Source organism: Manis javanica, chromosome 11, assembly GCF_040802235.1.
Source record: "Manis javanica isolate MJ-LG chromosome 11, MJ_LKY, whole genome shotgun sequence".
Taxonomy (NCBI): Eukaryota; Metazoa; Chordata; class Mammalia; order Pholidota; family Manidae; genus Manis; species Manis javanica.
The window spans coordinates 7652618-7673083 of NC_133166.1; the positions used below are offsets into that span (position 1 = coordinate 7652618).

A 20466-nucleotide genomic window follows, 5' to 3' on the forward strand; every position below is an offset into this window, starting at 1 on the left:
TTCTGCTTTCAGATGTTAAGATAGTGTCCTTTTCTAGAATAAACTCCACTTGGACATGATATGCCTTTACCTCTTTCTAGATTTGAATAGCTAGTATGTATCATGTTTAGAGTTGTTGCATCTATGGTTATGTGAGAGTCTATACTGGGAAATAAGTACTTCTTTTTCTGTTCACTGGGACAGTTTATCTAAAATCACATTAATTTTATGCTTATGCACTTGACAGTTTAGATGATGTGAACAAAATGCCTTGAAAAACATTTTACAAAAGGTGCAGAAGAAGGAAAAGAAAATCTGAGTGGTGTGATACATATTAAAGAAATTAAAGCCATTATTACAAATAAAAATCTCACAAAGAAAACTCCAGTGATGTCTTTCAGTGAATAATCAACTTCTCAGTTACACACACACACACACACACACACACACACACACACACACACACACACACACACCTTAATTTGACTTCTTATTTGAATGGCATTTATGGGTCTATTTGAGGAGAACTGACATACTTCCCACATTATGTGTTCCAACCCATGAATATTGTGTATTTCTCTATTCACCCACATTTCTTTAATTTCTTTCAACAACGTTTTATAGTTTATACATGTAGAATTGCACATCTTTCATTAGATTGATTTCTAGGTATTTGATGTTTCTGATACTTCAAATGCATTTTAAATTTCCTTTCCCACTTTTTATCGTTGATAGGAACACACTCGATTAAATTTCTTCCTAGCTTCACTAAGTATAAATTTGAGAAAATTTCCTAACCACATAATCATGTTATGTTAATTATGATCACTTTATTTCTTCCCAACTCTTCTAAGATGTATGTTTTTTTTTTCCTTGTCCAGTTGCATCTAATCTAATATCTATGAGGAAGTGAAGTACAAGGGTAATAGCAGGCATTCTTATTTCATTCCTAATCTTTGGGAAAGCTTTGAAATAGAGTGTTTTTTTTTTTTAACTTCATCTATAAAGAGTTTAAAGATATATTAAGTATTGTACTCCACTACCTGTGTTTCCAATTGATTCAACACAATCATCCAATATATACGAAGCATTTACTTTCACCTTAGCAGTTTCAGGCGTCTTGGGTGAACCAAAAAATATAAATGAGCCACGAAGCTGATTATATAATTAGGAAAATAAGGCAAACACAAAATGCTTTTGTAGACATGCCTATATTAATCACAAGATTTAATAACATAAAACTTAAATGTTATGCAAAACATATTTAAATAATAAAAATTTTTACAGAAATGTAATCTGAGCCCCATTTATAGTTTTAAATTTTCTAGTGGCCATATTATAAAAAGTTTAAATGAATTTTATTAATATATTTTATCCAACCTACCCAAAATGTCATTATTTCAACATAAAATTAATATTAAAAATACTGAGATATTTCACATTTTTTAAATACTAAGTTTTGATGTTCTCTATGCATTTTACACTAATAACACAGCTTAATTCAGAATAGTCACATTTCAAGTGCTTAGTATCTACATGCAGCTCCCCTGAGACAATACAGAATTGGAGAAACTGATTTACATAGAGACACCTACCTTGTTTTCAAATCTGTAGCTGACAGAACAGTTTCAACTAGCCTTAGGAAGAAAGGGGGTATTGGCACCCACATTCTCTAGAGTCCATATCAACAGATAAGCGTTATAAATGGTCTCATAGTGATAGTTTTAGAGGAAAAGTTGTCAGCCAGGCTGGTTGCTCTGTGAGACAGGACAACTGTAAATGACATCCTAACGACCACCGGTGGGAGTCTTTTCTGGATAACGTGGATAAGCACTTTTGTAGAATTTACAAAGACTATAGTCTTTTCTTAAGATATTGTACTACACTTTTAACAGATGAGGTTATAGTAGGTATCAACACAAACTCTTCATTTTGATTGGATGTACATAATCCCCTCATTTATTTAAGGAAATTTCAACAAGTCCCTGTTGGATCAGTTTGCCTGATGTCACTATCTGATGTTATTTTTAAGCCCATATACAGTGACTCCATGACTGCTTTTTGGTGACACTTCCTTCTAAACCCAAATATATTAACTACAGTAGGACTTCTGCATAAATCTTTTTAAAAAAATTGACTTGACTTTATGGAGCAGTTTAAGGTTCATGGCAAAATTGAGGGAAGGTACCGAGATTTCCCATACACCTCCTGCCCCCATACACGCATGGGATATTAGTCTTTCCCATTACCAGTATCCCCCCATCAGAGGATAAATTGTTATGAATAATGAACATTACTGACATATCGTTATCACCCAGACTCCATAGTTTACCCTAGGATCTGCTCTTGGTGGTGTACCTTGTTTGAGTTTGGACAATTCATAATGAAATGTATTCACATTAAAGTATCATACAGAGAAGTTACACTGCCCTAAAACTTCTGTGCTCCACCTGAATCCTCTCTGCTGATCAGGAATCTTTTTTTTTTTAAGTGGAGAATATTTTTCTTATAAGGCAATTAAAAATAAATAGTATCTGATATAAATTGAAAAAGATATCAGAGAATTGTCAGATTAGAGCTGTTTTTAATCACTTTTTATGTATGTTTTGTTATAAAGAACTGCTTTTTCAGTTTGTAAGCTTTTTAAAGTTAAAAAATACTTCACAAAAAAGAGTTTGAATGACTTTGTAGATAAATCTAGTGCTTAACAGAAGAACCATCTATGGTGACTGAGTTACAGGTATGAAATAGAAAAAGTCTGTGCATCATTAGATCAGCAATCTGAAGCACAAATTGGTTGACTTAGAAAGATTCCCAAATTACCGAGCCCAGTGAATTTACAGGTCTAAAGTGTGTAATGGGCTAATGAACTTCTCAGACGCATTGTCTAAACCTCCTATAACGATGAAACACAAGAAAGTCAAAACATTTTTGATAAAATGGGCCAGACTGAGAAGTGTCTGCTTGGTAGAAGAGTCCTTTCAATTTGGCTCAGTACATTAGAGAGATTAATTTTTTCTGTGACCTGCTCTTCATGGCCTCCGAATTTAATCTTGTTCAATAATCCTCTTGACTCTGCATCTAAACCTGTCATTATATGTTCTATGTTTTTGCTTCTCCTGAGCAATAGGTTTATTTTTGATCTCAAGGGTTGTTGCTAAATTTCACGGCGGAAGTCTTATCTATTCACATGAGACTTCTTTGTGGCTTGGTTTTATGTCCTTATCCTTATTCTTTTTGGTTTTCCTTTTCTCCTAACTTACACACATCCTCCGAGGTGAAGATTAATTATTAATATTGAATTTTTAATATTAAATAAAACTATTAATATTAAGATTTATTTATATAATGTGTTATATAAACCTTCTAGTATCAACAAAATATTTGCTAATTTAAAAAAGTTTGTTATCCCTCGTGGTAGAGGATGATTACCTTTACCTGCAGTGTCACAGACCAGAGTTGCCCACCTCGAATGCTGACATAGTGACGCTCTCAGCTTCAGGTGGCCAGGCAGGGCCAAAGGCCTCTGGCTTGGAGCAGCTCCGTGCCCGTTCCCATGTGTTACACAACATGCTGGTATTTTCTACATGGAAATAGGTTTGGAAGTGCTGATTTAGACTTGATTCTCTGATAAAGCCACTTCAGAGTTTTAAAATATTACACAGTTCTTGATTTTAATGTTTAGTTCAACTTCAGAATAACATTCTATTTATAAAATAAAAGTGGTCCATCTTTCCTTTTTGATCCACAGGGAGAAGAAAAAAGAATGCTAAGATATATATGTCTCTCTCTCTCTATGTGTGTGTGTATATGTATATATATATATATATACATATACACACACAACTTAATTTTTTTAGTTTATCAATACACCCATGATGATTCTTTCTGAATGACATGCTGTATACGTTGGTCTGGGTTCTCTGTAGAATGTTCTCAGGCTACTTCCCTCAGAGTCCCTGCTGCAGCCTGCACTGTGAAGGCTGCAATAGAAATCTGCCTCTTGACTTCTCTCCAGGCTTTGGAAGGATCCACTTGGCTTTCAATATCAAACAGAGCATCGTAGATCCCTGGGAATGATTCCCCTGCATACTTGTTGTGGCTGCTTGGAGCGTAGATGACATGCCTGTTAATAAAAATGAATTTGTTGTCTATCAATTGCTCAAATGATACATTCAAGAGAAAAACAGAATCACTCTACAATTCGTGGATTGCTTAGTTCTAATTTTATTATTTCAATAAATCACTTGTCAACTAAACTTCCAAGCACAATCATCTCCAAAGACTGGGCTTTGAAATATGTTCATTGATTGTATTTTGACTTTACATTGAGGATTTACAGGAGTTCAGAGCAACAAAAGTAACAACAGCCACAACAGTTGGTCCCCGACTACCATCATGCTTGGTCCTAAAGAATTTGCCTATGCTTTTTCTAATCCTTAAAAATAAACTATAAATTGGATATTAGCATTTCAAAAAGAAGGAAATAGAGGTTTGAGAGATTAAGTGACCAGTCTCAGGAAACACTGCAAGTAAATGTTAATTTTCACTATTTCAAGTTACTCCCATTCGATATAGCATAACTGCAATTATTAGTGTTGTGACCAGCCAACCTATTGTGTTTTTATCTTTTTAAAAAAAGAAGTTGTGTTCGAATGCAGCTTAAAGCATGAAGAATCATTATAAACAATTTTGTAATGTTCAATATGACCAAAGCAGAAGGTGATGTATTACTGAAAAGCTCTATCAGTTCGTGCAACAGCCCTGGAGGGAAGGACAAGTTCCATACAGGCATCCTTATGCCGCCATCAGCAAACCAGTCACCCTGTTTGACGATACCCTGAATCCCAATCCTGATCGCTGGATAATCCCTGAACAGAAAGATGGAGTCATTTCTGACTGGTCAATCTAATTCATTCTGTATTACTTAGTAAGATCAACCTGGGGACAGTGGGTGTTTACCAGAAATAATTGTAATGGTCAAAAATTAGGAAAAAAAAAATGTCAGCATTAGGAGAGTGAATAAACAAATAAATAATATGTATTATGTCTTATGTGTATACATAAGTAAAATATATTTAAAATGAGAGAGGAGCTAAAATTATATACACCAAAACATAAACATGATTTTATATCTAACTGATAGAATTAGGAGAATTTTTAATTTCTACTTGTGACTTCCTGGATGTCCTAAATTTCCTGCAATGAATATATATTCTTTTATAATCAGAAACAAAAAAAGACACCAATGAGAAAGATATATAGCGATCATATTACATATCATGAATAATAATATATTTGTCATTTACTACATATATTTTGAAATTTTCTATTTGCTTGTAAGAAATCAACTATATTTTTTCCTTACCTATAGAAAGGCCTCTCTGGTAATCCTAAAGGATCAATAAATGCACGTTCCAGAAACATCAGTTGATCATTCATAATTCTTAATAGTATTGGGCTAAAAAAGCAAATGAATACAGTTGTAGTTTCATGAAAATATGTATGGTAGTCCACAAACTATTCAGAACAAAACTAAACCATGTGTAATACATTTAAAATTTTTAATATGCAAATTAAGAATAGCATATATAGTTACATTTTAAAAATCCTATAAAACACTGTTCTTCTGAGGCTTATAAAACCACAGAAAACGTTATATGCACCAATAGAAAAAAATGACAGTAATTTTTATTCATATTGAGATAATTATTGATCAACATAGGTATGACAGCTAGTAGCATTTTTATTATTATTAGAGATAAAACTATCATAAGAGATGGTGTTTACTTCATCCTTTAAACAATATTTGAATACCTACTACATATCAGACACTTCCAGCCTTCAGGGTTCCCATTTCAAACAGTGTGGGGGAATGTTATTGTAATAAGAATGATTCCATATAATTGAAAATTTATCAACAGGTCTTGAATATTTCAACAAGTTATTGAATTTCACATATTGTCCTAATTTAATTTCCTAATGAGAAATAATCATTATAAAGAATAATGTATTATTTAACTTATCTCTTAATTTTTCTATAGTTAGTTTTAATAATAACAGCCACAATTTACTGATTCCTGTGTGCCAATTACTATTCTGAATGTTTATATACTATATTACATTTAACTTTCTGAGCAGTTCCATAAGTTAAGGAGCAAAATGGCACCATTCCATAGATAAGATTAAGACAGACTTAGTTAAAGAACTTGCCTAGGTTCACAACTAGGACTTTTAGAGTGACACAGGGGACTCAGTACTGTTCTCTCAACTGCATTATGCTGACATAAGGAAAACAGGAATGACTCAAGGCCTCAGAATTTGGATTTGAGCTATTTTCAACATTCATTTATATAGCATCAAGAACTCAGGTTTTGTGAGAGAAGCTAGGTAAACTAGGCACAAACTTTACCTGTGAGCAGTTCCCATAAACTAATGAAGGAGACAATCGAATGAAACAGAATTTCCAAAAGATGCTATAGATTTCTGAATCAAATTCAAAAAGCATTGCTAAAAAAATCAATGTGGACACCCCCCCCACCCTCCCCGGATGTTCCTTGGACAGCGCACAGTTCAATCTGAAGTCTCCCTGGACCATAAACAAATGCCCAGAACACTAGAATTAAGTAAACAGGATCTTTTCACTGCAGAAGCCTGCTGGCCTTCCCTGGAGACTGCAGGACAGTTTCCGTGGTTGAGTGGATACTGTGTGAGTATGAAGGTACCATGGGGTCAACACTCTGCATCCTTTGATGGATCAAGGAATTCACTCAAAAGCAGGATTCAAGAAGTGTCTTGTAAACATGATACAGAGACACAAATGGTGGCTTACCTATCATTCAGAGAGGATAAAACAAATAGAAAAATACTCAAGGAAGTGAAAGCAGAGTATCCCAGAGGAACAAGCAAGCCATAAGTCAGTTTGCCAGAGGGTGAAAACATTATTTTTTAAGGACTGAAAATTAGCTTCATAGCATATATGGTATTTAGGATCTCATTAAAATTTACTTATCACTATTGACTTTTTTTTTCTTTTTTTTCCCCACATAAAACGTTTGGGAAGGATTATAGACTATATAAAAAAAAAAAACTCCATGTTTTCATCTCAACACAACACAATTATAATACCTACTGGTTTATTGTAAGTTTTTCTTTATGTTCAATAAAATATAATCAAAGTATATTTATAACTTTATATCCTTTCTGTTTATTTCACATTTTATTATGATGATAATAAAACCGTATTTTATGAGGGCATGTTCCAAGACCCCCAGCGGATGTCTGAAACTGCCCCTAGTACCAAACCATAGATAGAATATTTTTTTTCCCTATAAAAACAGACCTATGATAAGTTTAATTTATAAATTAGGTATAGCAAGATTAACAATAACTATAATAAAATAGAATGTTTATAACAATATACTGTAGCAAAAGTTACATGAATGTGGTCTCTTTCTCTCTCTAAAAACATCTTATTGTCCTGTATTCTCCCTTCTTGTGATGATGTGAGCTGATAAAATGCCTACATGACAACAGGAAGTGAGGGAAATGACAGAGGCATTGTGATACAGTATTAGGATACTATCGACCTTCTGACAATACATCAGAAGGAGGGTCATCTGCTTACACATTGCTGTGGACAGCAAGTATCTGAATCCATGTAAAGCAAAGCTGTGGCTAACGAGGACTATTGCATATTTCCTTTATAATCATCACTTTTAATGTTTACAAAATGTTCAAGTTGGTGGACATCTAATTTTTTTGGTTAGTTTCTTTCCTCTTTAAGATTATTTTGAATTATTTGGTATTATGTTTCATATCTTTCTGTGAGAAGCCTTTTTTTTTCCTTCCAAATTTGAGACTATTTCCTGAAGGAAAAAAAAAAAATGGAAATACCATGGCAAAGTGTAGGAACTCTGCAATGACTCCTAAACTTCAGCAATATATATTTATGATTTTCAAAAGTTAAAATAGTTCACAATGCAATCAGAAAAGAGAACACCTGCTTCAGTGCACTCACCATAGCAATGTGTACAACCAAGTTTTAAATCCTTACTAATTTGATATGAACAGTATAACATTATTTTCCTTTGTATTTTTGAATTATTAGTGAACTTAAAGTTTTTTAGGTTTCTGAACATGCAGTATCATCTTTTCAAGTTGTTTGCTTGTCCATTGCCAATATTTTCAAATTTGTTCTTTGGGACTTTCTTACCGATTTTCACAAAAAAATACTTTTATGTCTGTATTACTATTGTTTATATTTTCTTGAAGAGGTTTCCCAATGTTTTACCTTTGCATTTGATTATAAGCTTCATATTATTAACCATTTTAATATTCTCAAATCTAACTGCATTGTCATTTCCCTGTTGTTTTTAAACTTGGAACCTCTCTTCCAAGAGAAAGAATTCTTCTATACTTGTTATTTATCTTTGCATATAATGTAAAGTGATATTCTGAATTCACTGTTTCACCAGTTGCTCAAAGAGCTTATACAATTGCTGAATACTTTTTTCTCCTCATTAATTTTTGATGTACCTTTCATTACAGATATATCCTCAAATAGCACTAGTCTATTTTTACACTGTCTGTTCTTATCTTTCCATATATTCTTGCTTTAGTCCCCATGGATTTGATATTTGTAATATATGTAATATATAGTAATATCTATAAAATATGTGTAATATACAGATGTCCAGCTTGCAAAATTTTAATACTCCTTTTTAAAATTTTTCACTAACATTCTCAGATTATTTTCCTCTCATCTTAAAATTTTGTTTAAATTATGTTTCACTTTATGATTTTACACAGAATCAATCCTAAATACTTATCATGTGGAAAAAATAAAAATGGCTTTACAATATTTGTTATTCTGGACAAACAGAATTTTGCCAGGTAGAAGTGGAAATGTGGAACTCTTAGTGGAGGTAACATTGATCTGAGGCAGGAGGAGGTCCTAAGAATAGAAGGAATTGCTTGAAGCATTAGGTACAGATGCTGAAAGAACAGGTGAATCAGCTGGGAAAAGCTGGGGTCATGCAGTGTAGGACATTCAGTGCTAAGGGGGGGATTTTGTAACTGGTCACTCGGTAGTAAAGGACGCACCAGGACTTCTCAGCAGCACAGCTGCCTCTCAGAATGTCAGAAAAGATTTTTGAGAGATACGGCAGTTCTGTCTAGGATATGTTAGAGGGGAGAGACAGAAAACAGCAAAAAACTTTCCAAAGATTATTTCAGCAACAAAAATGTCAACTAGTATTGCTTTTTCATGATATCTACTACATACATAACAGACGTAGAACATACTTGTTTTTGTCCAAGTCTTGGAGTCTCTCACTGAACTTAGAAGCAATTTCTGTAAAATTCTTCACTGCAGAAAAAAGTGAATCTGAAATAGAAAATTGGGATCTAATGGCACTGTTCTATGGTTTCAGCAATGGAAACAATATAAGAAGCTGTTCTCTTTAGTATTTTACAAGGATTTTATATTTGTATGTTATAAGATGAGCACCAGTGAAATGGAAAGTACATTTATACATACACACAAAATATCGAATAGCAATAAATTGATCATATTGAATAGCAATAAATAATAAATGGACCTAAGGTAGGTCATTACATTTTAGAGATTAACAGACACATAACAGATAATGAATTTTGAAAGAAGTATTCCATACCAAATGACACACTGTATGTTTTCATTTCTTGTGGATGTTTCATTGAAATATTGTAGATTTTGTCAGCATACTTTCTTAAAGCTGCAGCATAATCTTCACAGTCAAAAGGGAGCACTATGGAACTGGCCAGTTCAAATACCATCCCTCCTCGAACCTGGGCCACAGCACGGTGATACTTAAATGTTGGGTCATAAAACTTCTCCACCAATTCATATGTTTCGTAGACACTGTGATACAGTGGATAGCTGCTGAATTTGCTTGTTGCCTAAAAGAAAAACAAAATATATCCCTTGTAAGATAGCTTATATTAAATGCATAGTACCATCTTTACTATGAACATTATTAAGACTGTTTTAGTCAGTACTGAATAAAGGGAAGTGTTCAATAAGCCACTTACTAAATGATTCATATTATAATATCATCCTACACAAGGTTTCACCTAATTAAAAGATATATGTATGCAACATAAGTATTATAAAAATTTTCTTGACAAGACCTAATAGTTTTGCCTTTAAGAATATAGGAGATGTGCAAATGTTTCTGAAACAAAGGTGAGATAGTGTTACATTTGAGTAAAAATAATTTAAGGCAGAGAATTGTTAAAAACAAATAAGTAAGCATCATATAATATCATATATAGGGCAATGCTACAAAGTTTTAATGATGGGAATTTCATGAATGAACAATTCTCTGACAAGCAGTCTGCTGAAGAGCGAAGAGTCTGAGCAGTGAGGGGTCCAGGAGGGAACCCTAAATTTCACCAAGGAGAGAGAAGGAATGCTCACAGAGGCACAGGAAACCAAGCACATACACAAAAGGCAAGAGAGAAGGGCTTTTCAAACTGAACTACTGATTTATACCTTTAGCCCATTTTTTAAGTTCCTTATTTTTTTGATTGATATAAAAGAACACTTTACATAGTTGTGTGTTGAAGAGACCGGGACTCTGGAATTAGCTTGTCATAGTTTGAATCCAGGCTTTAAGACCTACTACCAAATAACACTGGGTGATTATTAACCCTGATTATTAACCCAGAGGTTATTAACTTTTCTTTGCTGCGGTTTTCTCATAAATAAAATACAGGATAATATCAACACCTACCCTCATCACCATCCCCAACTAATCCTGCCTAACTTCATTCCTATCCCAGTGGTAGGAGACTAAATATTTCTCATCTGGGGAGAATAACTAGCCCAAAAGAAAAGACCTAGAGATTTTCAATGTTCTTGCCTCCCAAGAAAGCAACTGGAACAGGCATTCTCCATCTCTGTCTAATAAAGCTTCCCATTCAACAAATGCCACTGCTGCATACAAGGCTTGAATCAGCTTTTTATGGTCTCACTCCGAAATGAGAGAAGCTGTCAAAGATGACCAGCACTTGAAGAAAGCCTTCAACTTTAAAGATGTAGATCAAGCATACAAACTAAGCAAAACTGACTCAGTTTAAGAAGATACTGCAAGGAATGGAGGGACACTTAATCTCCAGATGCAAACTAATAAAAGTTCAAAAAAGAGGAAGGAGAGAAGAAATAATCAAAGGAAAAAATCTTTTCCTCCATCTGCAAGACATAGGTTACCAGACCGAAAGGCTCATTATGTGTCCAGCGCAGCATAAGAAAAAAACATAACCGAGGACATAAGGAGTACAAAATATGTACAATACCTATTAAGAGAAGATACCAAAATCTTGCTTTAAAAAAAAAATCAGAGACAAGGAATCATTGATCAAATGGCAGTAAATTTATTGGCAGCAATCCTGAAGTCTAGTATTCCAACACAGAATGAGTTCAAAATTCTGAGCGTACAGCATTTTCAACAAAAGTTTTGTACGCAGCTAAACTATCAAAGAACTGTGTGTCGTTTAAATGACATTTTCAGACATGCAAGGTCTTTGGCTTTCATTTCAAGAAGTTTCTGAAGGATGTGCTAAAAAAACAGGGTAAACAAGAAAAAGGAATACACAAAACTTAGGAAACAGAAGATGCAGACCAGGAGAAAGTATACACTCAGATTTTTCAGTGAAGGAAGATTTCACAAGCATGAGCTATACCATGGGCAAAGAGAATCAGAGAATCCGGAGAGGCAGGATAGGAGCCTCAGGGGGGAAAATGAAATCTGCCAGATCATCTGATGTGTTTAATCATACAAAGCATTGTGGTAAATTAGTGATAGATACATGGAGGGGGGAAAAAAAGGTATTCTAAATCAACAAGTGAAGCACAACTACATCTCAAGAAAACGCAACGAGGGAAAGTATCTGCAGGTTGGGAAAAGTGATATAAGAGAACTGAGAGCCTATTTTCCCTTTTAAGAAGTAAGTGGATAATATTGAAACTGAAAAATAAAGAAAAAGCATCATAAGCATATATTTATAAACATACAGACAGATATCTGAAGAAACCAATTTAAGAAGACTTTTAATCTTCAGAGAATCGCTGGTGGGATGAGCAGAGAAGTGGGATAAGAAACCACTGTTTTTCATTAGAAACTAAATAAAACTGCATGACATCTTATGAACTATGTATCTGTTACTTTGATAAAAATAAAAACCATAAAATTGTCATTATCATCATCAGCAATCACAATAGGAAAAGAATCAAGACTTGTAGAAGTGTTCACTGTTTACTGTGCCACTTGTTATCGTAACTTTCTTCTTGAACGATTGGAGATAAAATGAGATAGGAATCCAAATATTTATAGGTCTTGATACTGATTCATTTTGAATGATAACGGGTAGAATGGAGTCAAACACAATTCCTACCTTTGTAACTTAAATAACTAGGTGAATGCAATGCCACCAAATGAAACAGAACATATGTTTAAGGGAGTAAGTGGAAGTGCAAGTTACAATGCTCAGGATACAAGACACAGAAACTAACTATCCACATAGTAGTAACACCATTTCAACAGTGGAGACTTCTTCCCTTATGCCTTAAATTCTTCTATTCTTCTAGCGCTTAAGTCACTTTTTTTGATTCAGAATTATTTTTGGTTATAATATATTCACAAATCATCTTGAATAACTTATTGTCAGACTTACCCAATTTTTAGTATACCGTGCTCTGCCTGAAGCAATTCCAAGTCTTTGGAAGAACACCTCAAAATCGTTACCAGATCCTAACTTGCTAATGCTTTTAGGGATAAAAATACAGGATTATTTGAGTAATTTCTTCATTGAGTACAGATTAAAGATTGATTAAACCCCATTCTTACTATAATAAATATAATATTTAGATGTATTATCTTACATAAGAAGCAAAAAAACTGAGAGTATCACTTCTGATCACAGAGTATCCACTTCCATAAGACTTTTGGGTAGAGAAAACCACTTCTTTTGGCTTCCTGGACCCAATTCCAGGGTGTGTGAGTGGAGGGGGGAGGGGTCCCCACACCAAAAACAAATGGTTCTCCCCCACTCCAGCTGGGTGTCCTACAATTCAAGTCGAATCTGACACTATCGACCCAGAGATAGGCTCAGATTCCACAAATTAAGTGCTCTGTACAAGACTGCTCCCCTAACGTGTTTGGAAGCCGATCACAAATCCAGATTGTTATAGATTGGAGGCTCCCATGACTCCCACCCTGGGTTCCATTAATTTTCTAGAGTGGCTCACAGAACTCAGAAACATTTCACTTACTAGATTTCTAATTTTTGTATAAAAGGATATAAATCAAGAACTGCCACATGGAAGGGAAGAATAGGGTAAGGTATGGGGAAATGGTGAGGAGCTTCCAGGCCCTCTCCAGGCTTGCTAGTCTCCCCGCATCTCCATGGGTTCACCAGTCCAGAAACCCTCTGAACCCAGTCCTTTTGGGTTTTTATGAGTCTCCATTACATACGCATAAGAGACCAAATCACTGGCCATTGGTGATGGGTCCAGCGTCCAGGCCCTCTTCCCTCCCCAGAGGTCGAGGAGGGTCCAAGGTCACCTCGTTAGCACAACCAGAGACACCTTTGTTGCTCTCAGCACTTAAGAAATTCCAAGGGATTTAGGAGCTCAGTGCCAGAAATGGGGAGGACAACTAAAAATATGTGTGTATATATATATATATATATAAAATATATATATGTATATTTATTATAAACCACAATATTACAATTGTGTCACTATTTTTTTTCAAGATGCACTAAGTTGGAAAATCATTTCCTTTTTATCTATTTTATCATCTTTATTTGTAATACATGATAAAGAAGGAATCTTTTCAATAATTCAGTTGTAAATCCTAGTCCTAAAAATTTTTATTATCCATACTGTTGACTACAATCCCAAACTATTGAGATATTTGTTCTTCTTTCGTTGTTTACGAAGATACAGCTAATACTGAAATAATGTCTGTATTTTTTTCTTAGAGTAATCAAAACATTTGCTAATGGTATGATATTCAGGAAAAAGAAATTTATAGTGACAAAGGGACAGAAATGTCAAGGGGGATATTTCCTTCTCATTATTTTACCTTTGACTTATATCCCCCATATGACCTATTTAAAAGAGACCATTTTTTGATGGTCTACAGATTTAACTTCAAAGCACATAGTGATATTTTACTTATGAATCTAAGCATTGTTTTTGCCTTATCAGATGGAAAATTCTGAAAAATAAAAATTTTATTATTAGTGATTGAAAGAAAGTGCCATTTTTCAGCACAATCCCATACTGAATTCAGGAGGGACTTGATTGATTGTTTACCTGGGCACGCCACTGATCTCGGGGGAAGGACTTCTCGCATTCCAGCTCTCGTACAGAGACTTACCTTCAAAGCCGTCATCAGGGCTTTGGAGCTACACAAGTTAAAAGGAAAAAAAAGATAATATTTATAAATTGGATGTTTCAAAATTTTAAATGTCCACTAACATGGGAATGAATAGCTAAACTATATTCAGCAAAACAAGGGAGGTCTGTCATACATTAACACTCAGTAAGGATTACAATGAGTTTCTGACAATATGGGGAAATTCTCATGTTATTAGGTATTAGGTATAAAAAATGCATGCAGTGTATAGAAAAGAAGGCTATACCAAAATATTGCCAAGCCATTGTACTCAGATGAATGGCCATATTGAAAGGGATTTTTGGTTTATTTTTCTGAATTGATGGAGACTATGCCCCAAATCATCTTTCTCCTTCCATTATAAAAAAGTCAATGAAAGGAAGTAAGCTAGTTCAGGAAAGTGTTTCTTTTAATATTGCTTCTTGCCAGCAAGGTTGCTAAGTCATTAAATAATACATAGCAAAACACATGCAATATTATTTTATTTAATTAATTGTATATGTATTGTAATGACATTAAACACTGGGCTTTAAATACATTTTCTGGTTTTATAAATGAGAAAATTAAGGGAGCAAAATAGGACCTACATTGAATTCTACACTCAGAACGTTAGATGTTATGCCAAAAACCTTCAACAAACTTTAATTAATGCTCCATATTCACAGGTTATTGAACAACATAAGGTGTGCAATGTTTTTATTCTGTATTTAATGGAAGTCCTATGTTCTATTTTTCAACTCATTCAATTTAAAAATGGTTAGTACCTATGTGGCTGGAGACTTTTTGTGAATGCCAGGGATACAAAGCTCAAGAAGACACATTACATACTCTCTACTAGTGGAAATTGCAAATAAAAATGTGAAATTCAATGTGCCAAGTGCTGTAATAGAGTACCTGCAAAGGTCTATGGGAACACAGATTTGCATTAGCCTGGCGAAAAAGTCAGCTATGTCAATGTCTTAACTTGTAAAATATGAGTAAATAAAGCAACAAAATAACGTCACTCAAGCTTATAAATTCACACAAAACTTTGACGTAAGGGACAATACCACTTGATCTATTCTAAGAAATGCAAATCTGGAATATTATAGAAATCTATTACTAAATTCTCAGTTTATTACTAAACTTTGAAATGCTATAAATCCTTCTCTCAAAACAAAAAAAAAGAATAAAACAAAACTAAAAATTGTCAAGCATCACATAATTTCAAACCTAACCCAAAGAGTAGTGTTTTTGCAATTATCCTGGGGTGACATGAACACAACTAGTAAGCAAATACAACGGCCATTCTTGGCATTTACCTTGAATTGCATGCATGGCGCTAACTTTCTGAAGTGCCTGTTTCAGACATTTACATTTTTACACATTCCATGAAAATCAATAAAACTGCAGGCAAATGGCATGAATAGATTTTTTCAAATGAATTTTTTTCTATTCCTATAGAATTTGTAAGATTAAAGTCTATGCTTTCGAAATTAAAAGATGTCGTATTTAAAAAGCTTAGTCTTGGTGATAGTTAAGTCTTATTTAAAAACCCTATCTGAAGGGAAATCATTTTTCTTGGTAATTGTACTTCAATTGGTAATTGTATTAAATAGGTAAATCTTTTTTCCCTTCCCAGTTCAAATCACTTAATTGGTGGTAACAACAAAAATTGGCCATGCAAAGACTTGATCATTATGGCTAACTTGAGGGCCAGTGGGTCTATGGGGCAGAAGAACTAAAGCGTTGCCTGGCCGTCCTCTCAGAATTCGGGTAATACCTCTTCACCAGGTCCAGTATCTTGCGCTGCTGTTGGACCAAGATAACCCGAGCTCTCAGCCGGGCCCAGTGTAACTCAATGGACTGTAGTGCAAAGCAATGAGACAGGAAGGGAGGTCTGCGGTCTCACCCAGCCTCTGCCCAAACTGATCTGACCCCGGGAGAAAACATTCGGTGTTTTATGCATACTTTCTCAATCAGTTCGAAACTCGAACTCTTCCTGCATCCTGAGTTCACTGGTTATCACTGTATTAAGATGTATAAACCCGTTTTGAAATGAAGGAATTCAATGACAGGACCAAGTCCTAATTCAGCTACTGTATAAACTGTGTAACTGTGCAAGTCCTAATTCAGCTACTGTATAAACTGTGTAACTGTGGTGGCCAATGCTTTTTTGAGTCCAGTTTTCTAGTTTCTATAAGGGGATGACAGATGGGTGAGGTGGGGAGAAATGGGGTAATGTGTGTAAAGAACTTATTAGACATACTGTTCTATGGAGTGGCTATTTGCTACACGAAAAAAAGACCAGTCATAAAGCAATGCAGGAGCTTGACATGACAATAGTACTTCAAGAAACGTCATTTATAGAACTCAGATTTTCTAATATTATATGTAATTCTTTTTACCTCCTTTGTTAGGCTGTATACCAAGTGGTACATCAGTGGGGTGCAATCAATTCTCAGAGTGTAATTTCCTGAAAGATAGAGATTTTTTTTTTACTTCATTTCTTTATTTTTTATATTGTTCAAAGACCACTACTAACCCCTTAGCCAGACTGATCCTATGAAACCTAAGCCTAGTCAAAACTTTCTAATTCATCACTTAATAAAACCCATCCTCCTCACCACGGGCCTCAGTGCCAACAGGAAACAACTCCTGGTCACCTCTCCAAATCTTCACCTCCCACTCCGCCCAAGCAGACTCCTTTTCAGGGTCTTTGCATGTACTGTCCCCTCAGCTTGGAACAGTGCCCTGCATTATGTCTGCATAACTTACTCCCTTACTTCACTTAGACCTTAAAATAACATTTTCGGAGAGTTTCCCCTGAATGCCATACATAAAAAAGCACAGTCTCCTCTCTTTATCCCAGCAATGCTTTCTCTCTTGACCTTGGCTATTTTTTTCCTTATCATCTACCTAACATGCTGAATGTTTGTCTTTTTTATTTTCCATCCTCCCACCAGACTAACATGGAGTAGGAATTCACTGGGAGCAGGAATTCTCTTTCATTTACTGCTCTATCTCCAGGGCTTGGAACCATCCTGGCATTTAGCATTTACCCAGTAAATATTTATTGTAAAAATACATTTGCAAGCCACGTGCTTTCCAGCTGGTTCTGAATAGACAGCAGAGATGGCATCCCCATTCCTGAGGAATTCTATGCCTCATGAGTTTGAGAGTCTAGCAAACCAGCCAGGAGAGGAGGGGCCCTTGGGAAGCTGTGGGAGCACAGGGAGGGGAGGCTAAATCAGGATGGGGGCCTGCGGAAGGGAAAGTTAAGACAACTTCATCAAGGAGTACCCTATACAATGCCCAGCATTGCAAACATCCACGGAGCACTCAGAGAATGGCAAGCAGCTCTCATCCCAAAGCTTAAGATCCCTGTCTGGGAACTGCAAAAGTCCAATCTTTAAAAAGAAGTAGATACCCAAGCAGAATTATTCATGGAACTTGAAAAGCTGATACGAAAATTCAACTGGAAGAATAAATATATACAAATAGCCAATGCAACTTTTGAAGCAGAAGAATCACTGGTGAGAGTATAAATCAGAGGGGCAGGGGAGGTAGTTTGGTGGCATTTACCACAGTGCAATGTACACAGCCTACCCATGACTAGGCAATGATACTTGTGGCTCTGCTCTCTACCCTCTCCTTATATAGACAAAGGCAGGCAAATAAAAAACACATTCATGAGAACTGAAGCAATCTGACCATCAGTAAGAGCATTGATGCATAAATTGCTCTGTTGAATACAGTATAAGTCTTATTTTCAAACAAAGTAGATCTTTACACATCGAGAAGTTTTCCATAAAATGTTGTTGAATGAAAAAGGCAAAGTGCAGAAGCATTTAACCGTAACATACCAGAAGCTATGCCTAAAGGAGCGACGAGCCACAGAATGTACTGGTTAGAAGGATAAAGTTGAAACAATCGGTTTGAGTTTCAGCTCGATCCTTTACTACCCATGTGACCTTGGGAAAGTTTTTTAATCTCTCAATCTCACTTTCCTCTTAGACACAAAGGAGATAATGAGGGACTTATCTTAAGGGTTATTGCCAAGTATTACATAAATTTTTACATGTAAAACACTTAAGACAGTACCTGCTACACTTACTGGTACTTCGTGTGAGCTCAATTCTAGATATGAATGTCAATGTGATGGAAACCCCCCGAACAGTAGTACCTTCAGAGACATGGCTAAATTTGAAGTAGGGATTTTTGCTTTCTTTGTAAATTTTCCATTTTAACATGAGAAAGCCAATATATCACTTATCAGATTATTTGATAAATGAACACTTAATGAAATTTTAAATATAAAATGAAGTACCAGAGATGGAGGTGAGAAAATGGAGACACAGAAAGGAAAAACCTGCAGTCACACAAATAGGAAGCGGTGGTGACAGGAGGAAGGTCAGGCCCTTAGCCATGAACCTAAGAGAAGCAAAGGACAACTGAAATGTACTGTGTAAACTATAGGGGACGATGGAGTTGAGACATGCAGACAAAGAAGAAAATGTAAATGCCAACATGCCTCCATCAAAATGCCATGTCTCGATCACTGTTGACATGGCAAATTTGCTAATGCACTAAAGATCTGAAAAGTCCACCTTTCAATTATTTGTTGCACCTATGTAACAAATGTTTATTTAATGAGACATCGGGAATCCAGGAGTTATCAAGCAAGATCCTGTCTGCTCCTTGCTGAGTATATAGTTTAGTAAAGGAGGGGATGTGGCTTCTCTGAAAAAGTAACATTTCAGGGGAGACCATAAGAATAAGAAACTGTACAACAGCAATCTGAATACAGAGATCAGCAGTTGCAACGGCTGGGAAGTTGCACATGGTTAAAAACAGAAAGATTAATGAGTGAGTCTGGAATGTAGTGACAACGGATTGTTTGATCTTCTTGCAAACAGACCTGGGATTGCCCTTCAGTCTGAATCTGCTTATTAAAAGCAAATCCATTCTTAAAGACCTGTCTTAAAAATCTCTCTCATTTCTCAAGCCTTTCCTGAAGTTGCTGTTATTCTCTCCTCTAAATTCCAGACTAGTCAGATTATATGCTTCTTCTAATATATACAATGTCTTGAACCCAAGCACAAGACTGTTGTTTACTAACCTCTGATTCTTTTGAAATACTGGAAATTTCACTGCATAGAGAGATTCTCAGTAAATATTTGTTGAATTGAAAAAAAATTTAAGAAGATAAATACTCGGTGAAAGATGAGATATTGGACATCAGCATTGTTTCAAAATGTGTATGCATGTGTGATATGATGATGAAATAGGGGTTAAGTCAAATTAGACTTTTTTCTTGCTACCTCCCTCTAAAATCATAGAAACCTGTAGTTCCATGATTTACTTATTCATTTAATAGGTCTTTACTGAATTCCTACCATATATGAGGTAATCTGCCCGACGAAACAAATCAGAACTGCTTTCCCAAATCAGTACTCCAGGGATCATGCTGCAGACTGCCTAACCACGTGTTAATGGATTTGTCTTCCTAGTTAGTGCATAATTTATGAACTGCTACTACCATTTTCACACCTTTTCCTATGAGACCGATGATATTCACCTTCAATAGAAGAGTCAGCATTAATATAGGCCACACCACGCTCTTGAAGGAGTCTGGAATTCTCCTTTAATAAAAAGAAAGAAAGCCATAAACATGTAGTCATAACCTCCCCCTAAAAAATGCCTATCTATACCTGCTATCTGCAGATTTCTGATTTAAAATGGCCCAAGTTAACCACAAATTTGATATATAAGGTTCTGAAAAGAGAGTTTAAAGAATTCCAATAAATATGAATGGAAAGAAATAACAAACAAAACATTTTTAAGACTAAAATTTAAGATGAAACTGTCTACACGCTTAATGTGGTAAATGGAAAAGGAGTTGATTTCTTAACTACTCTAGTTTATTCCTCAGGAAATTCTCTTAGCAAATGAACGATTCAAGAAACCCTTTTGGTAGAAGAATTCCTATGGACATCTAATTATTTAAGTAGAGAATCTTGTCTGATTCACAGGGAACGAGCTATTTCAAATTCACAGA

At 35.1% G+C, this 20466-nt stretch overlaps 1 protein-coding gene across 1 annotated transcript in view; it reads right to left on the minus strand.

The window, feature by feature from the left end:
• Positions 1-2429: 2429 nt before the first annotated feature.
• The window catches only part of FOLH1 (folate hydrolase 1), a 50554-nt gene continuing 32517 nt past the window's right edge, over positions 2430-20466 (minus strand). The window contains exons 12-19 of the mRNA XM_073215905.1: positions 19987-20050; positions 16814-16881; positions 14345-14436; positions 12697-12787; positions 9657-9921; positions 9286-9367; positions 5348-5440; positions 2430-4105 (exon numbers count right to left, since the gene is read on the minus strand). Coding sequence (XP_073072006.1) covers positions 3916-4105; positions 5348-5440; positions 9286-9367; positions 9657-9921; positions 12697-12787; positions 14345-14436; positions 16814-16881; positions 19987-20050 — 945 coding nt within the window. The 3' untranslated portion in view covers positions 2430-3915. The remainder of the gene's footprint in view (positions 4106-5347; positions 5441-9285; positions 9368-9656; positions 9922-12696; positions 12788-14344; positions 14437-16813; positions 16882-19986; positions 20051-20466) is intronic.